The 6,972-nt window shown below is 54.9% G+C and overlaps 2 protein-coding genes across 2 annotated transcripts; one reads left to right on the top strand and one right to left on the bottom strand.

Moving 5' to 3' along the window:
* Window positions 1–232: 232 nt before the first annotated feature.
* On the bottom strand, window positions 233–2,487 carry BDW47DRAFT_131794 (uncharacterized protein). Its single transcript, XM_024817396.1, has 3 exons — window positions 2,272–2,487; window positions 1,349–2,134; window positions 233–1,289 (listed from the first exon to the last, which is right to left on the bottom strand). Exons 1-3 carry the CDS (start codon window positions 2,285–2,287, stop codon window positions 382–384), a joined length of 1,710 nt encoding a protein of 569 aa, XP_024671950.1. The 5' UTR covers window positions 2,288–2,487; the 3' UTR covers window positions 233–381.
* Window positions 2,488–4,199: 1,712 nt separating this feature from the next.
* On the top strand, window positions 4,200–6,954 carry BDW47DRAFT_106092 (putative transcriptional regulator (Cti6)). Its single transcript, XM_024812704.1, has 5 exons — window positions 4,200–4,443; window positions 4,507–5,145; window positions 5,353–5,634; window positions 5,684–5,934; window positions 5,984–6,954. The coding sequence occupies exons 2-5, from the start codon at window positions 4,544–4,546 to the stop codon at window positions 6,664–6,666; spliced, it is 1,818 nt and encodes a 605-aa protein (XP_024671949.1). The 5' UTR covers window positions 4,200–4,443; window positions 4,507–4,543; the 3' UTR covers window positions 6,667–6,954.
* Window positions 6,955–6,972: the final 18 nt, after the last annotated feature.

Raw genomic sequence — 6,972 nt, 5'->3', positions numbered from 1 at the left:
CGCCGTTGCTCCACGTGAGAACCAAACCGATCATACCATACCAAAACCCAAAGATGAGAGAGAGAAACCATGCTGTATCATGAGACGTAATGCTCAGGTGTGTAGAGCGGGGATTCGTTGATGCTATTTTTGCAATGATAATAAAATGATAAGATGATGAACCGAGGGGGAGGGGGGAAGAAAAACGGGGGGAGGGTACAAAAGGAAAAGAAAGTAAAAATAAAAAAATGAAAAAAAACCGAAGAGGAAGAAGAAGAAGAAGAAGAAGAAGAAAGGCTAATAGTGAAGAACAGGCCATGCAAGACAAAGGAAATAGAGACAGCGACGGCAGGTCAATTGCCTTCAAGTAGATAGGCAGACCTAGACGCCGCTGGCCTCCTGTCAGGGCGGCCTGTACGTGCCTGCGTCCGCAGCCCCTTTAACGCCGGATGCACTCGCCGGTGCTTTGGGATGATTCCCGGGCGGCAGGGGTGTTTTAAAGGTTCCGGTTGGAGGTGCTGTAGGAGGCGGATCAACAGGTTCATCATCGTAGTCGTAGTCATCGTCATGCTGCCCCGATCCACCTCCCAAGGACGAATGGTCGGCCGATGCCCGATCGTGACTTCCATCGCAGCACCCCTGGTGGCTCGCGGTATGCTTTGTCGCCCCCTTGGGGGTCTTCTTGTTCTTGCGGCCCTTCATCTTAGCCTTCTCCAGTAGCCGCTTCTTCTCCGCCAACCGCTTGCGCTCCTTCCGATCCTTAATCTCATACTGTCGAATCAAGGCTTCCGGGGGATGGCCGAAGATACTCTCGTACTCGCAGAACTCGCAGATCCAGATGTCTTCCAGATTCGGAGGATGGTGCAGGTTGGTATACTGCTGCTGGATCTTGCGTTGTCGCGCGGCCAGCGCATAGATGCTGCCGGGAGACCGCTTCTTCTTCCGCCCTGCGTTGTTGGGTTCGACCCCCGTAGCAGACGGCGGATGACCAGGCTGTTGGCTCATCTGAGACGCGGTGTTGTTGGGGCTAGTTTGCGTCGCCTGCGTCGAGAAGCGCCGCTGATTCTGGGCGGCCGCGATCGATCCGGGCGAGCGGTGCGTGGCCGCGTACGGACTCTGCGGCTGCAGCGCCATGCCTTTGGACGAATCCGATTCGCACGTGAAGGTGAATTGGGTCTTGGTAGGGGTCGTGGCCTGCTGTTCGAGCATGCTTACCGCCTTCGATCCGGGGGGAGGGGAGGGAAACGCCGAGGCGGCCGCATTGGCGATAGCAGCGGAGATGATCCCCTGGTCCGAGCTCGTATATTCCCCTAACTGGATTAGCGGGATCCTGGATGGTAGGGAAAATGACCACCCCGAAGGAACATACCTGTGGAGCCAGGCGAGGACATACCGTCACGGCGAGCCGGCCCCCGTCCCTGCGACCAAGCGACCGGACTCGGGTGAGACATAGAGCCTCGCCCCGTGCTGTTTCGATGTGCATGACGACCGAGACGGCCTCTCCCGGGACCTGACATGCCATGGCCGACGGGAGAAGCCGGGCTACCGGTGCCGTAGAAGGTGCTCACGTGGCTTCCATCTCCAGGAGGCCCCGTCGATGGAGCCGAGGAGGTCAGCCCCATAGTCGAGAACTCGGGCGACAGGGTGGAGTGACTTCCTAAATTTCCCGGCGTGGGGATTTTGCGCTTCTTTTTGTTGTTGGTGTTCTCGAAAGCGTCGTACCCGTCGGGCCCCGCCGAAGACTTGATCGGGGTGCCTTCCCCGTTGCCCGGGTGGGGTTGTGGCTGCGAGTTGACCGCCGACGGGGACAGGGGCGACCCGCGGAAGCCAGCACTTCGGTGAACCACCACGGGACCGTCCTCATCATCCCCGCTCTCAACATCTACGCCGTTCTCATACGGAAGGTGATCGCGTTCCGGACTGTGATCATGGCCTTCGCTCTGCTGCACATACACTTTGGCATCATTCACCACCTCCCCGCTATCCGCACATGCACCATAGAACAATTGGGTCGCCGGGGGAGCCGGGGGGTAGAGGATCGAGTCCGCGGCGTCGGAGGATAGTCGGGTACGCAGCGGGCGTTTGGGAAGAGGACGGATCAGTCGATCTGGATAGACGGGGGACGGTGTATCCGGAGCCGAACTGTACATCCCATCTACAATTAGGCAGGCAATATCAGTAACCAATCCACTAGCAGGTCCCGATCCCGGCCACTCAGTGCCACCCAGTTGGATCCTGGGGACGTCCGGGGAAAATCTGTAGTTCCCATACACTCTTGGTGAATAGACATACTCAGCGTAGCAGCCATGATGCAAAGATCTCTCGTCTCTCGACCGTCACAGCCACAGCCGGACGGTGCGGTGACTCCAGCTAACTCGACCAACGGAGGTACGGAAGATGATTGTTCCTCGCTTGATCCGTCTGGTTTGAGGGACTTCAATTATAATTTTACCCTTCTCGTATGAAGGCCCTCCACCCGGATGATCGACTGTAGGATAGATTTATGGGGGCGAAGATTTAATTGACACGGGGTCGGTGGGAAAAGAGAAGTGAATACGGTGACGGATTCTGGATCGGGGCAACCCACTTGTCAGTTGGCATGTTGTTCAACCGAGCGCCAGGTCCGAACAGACCGGGTACGTCCCCCAGTCTCACCCCCCAGGAGCAAGTCAAAGCGCAGGACCCGGTCTTACCGACTCGATCGACGTAATGGGAATGGAGCTTACCCGTGAATCATCCACCAGGACCGCGTCTGCAGACTTTTTGGCAGCCCAAGTGTCGGGTAGGGGAATCGCCAGGCACACCCGACCGACACCTCACCACCAACGGGCAGAGACGTGGAAAGAAGGATCAGAAAAGAAAGGACGGACTAGTCGGAGTAATCCGAGAGGAGACCTCACTGATCACCACGAGCCAGGAGGGGAGGGGGATGGGAGAGGATAGGGGGATAAGAGGGGTGAAATGGAGAGTCGGGATCTTGGATGAACAACCGCTCATTACGGGGATTATCTTTATGCCTGTCGGGCTTAGTCAGGTCACGCATAAGTCTTGGATTCGTCGGGTTATGCAGGTGGAGGTGATGTAATCAGCGATACCCTCTCACCGCCTTCTCAAGCGAGCGATCTCGTTTCCCCACGTTATTCTGACAGTTGTTTGCGAGTGATAACTCTACACTACAGCCGTCTCTAATGACCCCAGAACCATATCCGATGTCCAAACAAGGAGATCCACCTGTCTGGTTCAGGAATTAAGGTTTGGGAAAATGATAGTTCTTGTTCAGTGCAGGAATCTTCTCGCCGCAAGGGTCGGGACTTTCTCCAGGTACACTGCACGAACACCAACATAACCCGTGCATCCTCGGTGCCCAACCAACGATATATCCGACAACGACTTTTATGCTCTGACGTGGATCAGTGACTGTTGGAGAATTGATTCCAACCAGATGGCTAGTTGTTCCAATGACTACACAATACCGGACTACTACCGGACTACGCTGTCAGGGCCAAGTTGAGGGGAATCGTCTGCGCTGGCACATCGCATTTAATGCGCGACTGGACACATATCGAGGGTTCTCATGGCCATGTCAAGACCATGTAGAGGGGGAGATTCTTGCATCGGATCAATCGAGGAACCGCCATCAAGTATGTGGACAGCCGTTTTGCCGATGCGAGTGTCCGATCTCTTTTCCGTAGCTTGCTTGATGCAAACAACACCTTGATAGAGGTAGTCCATCATGTCCATCCTACTACAATCGAGTATTTCGAGACCATAGTATATCTATTATGATGAATTGTATTTGGAAAACTCGAGAGTCGGCAGGTATCCGAGATGAGTGGGGGGAGGATGCAATCGGGAGAATCTGTTTGACAGTAAGCCAGGGATTAATCACGAAACACCTCAACGTATAAGATCTAAGAGAGAGATAGAGATCCCACAGTGGACCATATAAAATTCAAACGGAACAAAAAGCCCAAAGAGGGAAAGATAAAAAAAAAAAAAAAAAGAGAAAGAGAGAAAGAGAGAAGTTGGATGACTAACACTCGAGCGGGGAAACCGGCGACGGAACGGACCAATTGAGAAAGCCGCGCAGAGCACCAGTCCAGCAGTAGCAGTAGCAGTAGTAGCAGTACGGTGCGGTGCCTCCAGGTAGTAAGAGGCAGTCTAAGTCATAGTGAAGTCCGCTACTCTCTCCCTCTCCATTTCTTTCTCCTCTTCTCACTCCTCTCTTCCCCTCCCCTCCCGCTTCATCCTCTCTTCGGACTATGTAGTTCGCCGTTTGCTTGCGAGCTCCCGGTCGCTTTCCTCATTTTGGCTCTATCTCTCCTCAACGGGTCGCAATTGTCCTCCCCTTCTCATTCTCTTCTCTCTCCCGCTTCTCCATCCATTCTCCCTCCACCTATCCCGTCCGATACCTCCTCCACCGTGCGACAGCTCGCCTACGGGCTTGTCTGTCCTCGATCTCTGGTACGTTCTCTCCAGCTGTGAAGAAGGAAAAATTTTAATCTAATTCACGTGGTTCATCTTCAGATCCTCCCTTCCTCCCCCGCCAATTCTGCTTCTTACCATGACACCTCGTCGCTCTTCTCGTGCCCGCACTTCTCAACCCTCACCAGCGATCCTGCCGCATACAAATTCATCCAGTTCCTCATCCTCAATGACTCGCGAACGAAGCACCCGATCCAACCACAAAATCCCCTCCCCTCACGGCTCCTCCGGCCACCGCTCCCAGTCAGCCGAAGAGGTTGACGCGGGTTCGAAAATGGATTACCCACAGACGCGGCAGCGCCAGCGCGCCCGCGGTGACGACGACCCCTCTCTAGGAGAAGGGGAAGAAGAAGATGGCGAAGAGGATGAGGAGGAAGAGGAAGTTACAAGATGTCTCTGTGGACAGCAGGAATACCCTGGTCTACCCCCCTCCCGTCGGGAAGCTCTCGGTCGCAGTGGCATGCGGCCCCGGGTCAAGGAGGATGCGTCCTTGAACCCGCCTCCCGACTCATCCGAACTGATGTCGGATGATATGGGGAGTATGTTCATCCAATGTGATTCCTGCAAAGTTTGGCAGCACGGCGGCTGTGTGGGAATCATGGATGAGGCGATGAGTCCGGACGAGTATTACTGTGAGGAGTGCCGCAAGGAGCTCCACAGGATTAAAAGCGAAGTCAATGGGTGAGTTTCTCTGTTTATTTTTTTCTCACTTGTCGCCGGCGTTGTTTTTTTTTTTATTTTTTTTCCCTCCTTCTACTTTTGGAGCAGGGTGAGCGAGTTGAAAATTCTCTCATCCGGAGGCCACGGGTGTCATACCCTTCGCCTTGTGAAGCTTTTTCTTTCACCTCCTAGCACAACATCACATTACAAAGCCTAACCTGATTCCAGCTCACGCTCTTCTACCTACCTTCCTGTCGTCGCCCCCTCTTCCACAGCGGTTTCCTCCCGCGAGTCCTCCCATGATCCCTCCAAACGATCCAAAGATTCCAAATCACGCAATAATGACATGCACAATCCCAAACGTCGCTCCACCATGAACAGCCGCGATGCTGCCTATGACGAGGAGGAGTTGATCCGCCGTGCGATCGAAGAGAGCAAAGAAGATAACCAGCTGGACACCGATGAGGCATCTGTCCGGCGGGGTAAAAGAAGTCGCAGTGACAGCGAAGCGTCAGTCATTGAGCCCATTGCGTGAAGAATATTGCTAACAGGTCTTTAGTCATAAGCAGGTGGCCAAGAAGCAACGCACGAGTTCGCCGTCGCCCGGGATTCCCGAACCGAGCAAACCCGTCTCGCAGCCGGTGTCCGAAGACGATAAGGAGAAGGAAGTCACCAACGGGACCCGACGACAGCGAGCGACGTCCCGAGGCCAACGCGACAAAGAAACCAAAGAGCCGGAAGAGCCGGAAGAAGAGTCGCCTGAAAACAACCGACGCAGGGGGAGAACCGATCCTCAGAAAGATGACGGTGGTACGTGTTGATCCAACTACAGACCACCAACGAAGCTAACACGGAATAGAAGCCGAATCGAACCACGAGGCGGCCTCTTCCCCAAAGCCGGTGGTGGCCCCCGAACCCGAACCGTTACCCCCCAGCCCTAATGAGACCCCCGTCCCGCCCCCAGAAACAACGGCCGCACGCCCCTCCACACGGAAATCCGGTCGCCCGCCGGCGCGTCGTGGCGGCCGCGTGGGCCGCAATCAGTACACGCGGGATCGCGACGTGAACGGCACCGATTCGAACGGCACGCTGAATTCGCCGCGGCGCGGACAGTCCTATGATATCGGTGGGGAGTCGCCGAGAATAGGCGGACCCAATGGTCACGTCAACGGAGAGGTGGGCAAGCCAAGCCGACCCCGCTACGTGAACCAACGGACAACCATGAACGAGATGAAGAGACGCGTGGCCGGCATTCTGGAGTTCATCTCGCGGATGCAAGTCGAGATGGCCGTAGCCGGTCAAACCTCACCTCCGGGAGGCGACCAGCCGAACGGGAGTATCCGGGCGATGGCGGAGCAGATCGACGCCAAGTTATCATCCCTCAGCGACGGCGAGTCCGCGACGACGACCACAGACGGCGAAGCGGGGCCGGTGTCAGCTGAGAAAGACTTCAAGGGTCTCAGCAGCGTGGAGATGATGGACGTGCTAACGCGACATCTCTTGAAATGGCAGCAAGAGTATGGCAAATTCGGGGAGCGGTGACTACTCCCCGATTGCAACCTACATACTGCGAAATCAGCGATACCCTGTTTGTCCTTTGTCTCTTCAGCAAGGAATGTATAATACGGAGGAGCATCAGACTGGTGTTGGCGTTGGTGCGCCATAGGCGTAATATCATCTTTCTCTTCTTTTTTCTTACCCCTTCTCCTTTTTGTCCTTTCCTTCTATCTCTTTCTTTTATCTTTGTGTGGTTTGTGATCTTATACGGGGTGGAAGGATTTACGGTGTTTGACTAGGGGATGGCGTTGATTGTCGGATATAGTACCATTTTAACATTTTGGATATGAT

This window comes from Aspergillus candidus (genome assembly GCF_002847045.1).
Source record: "Aspergillus candidus strain CBS 102.13 unplaced genomic scaffold BDW47scaffold_23, whole genome shotgun sequence".
Taxonomy (NCBI): domain Eukaryota; kingdom Fungi; phylum Ascomycota; class Eurotiomycetes; order Eurotiales; family Aspergillaceae; genus Aspergillus; species Aspergillus candidus.
This window is presented reverse-complemented; position numbering and strand designations above follow the sequence as displayed.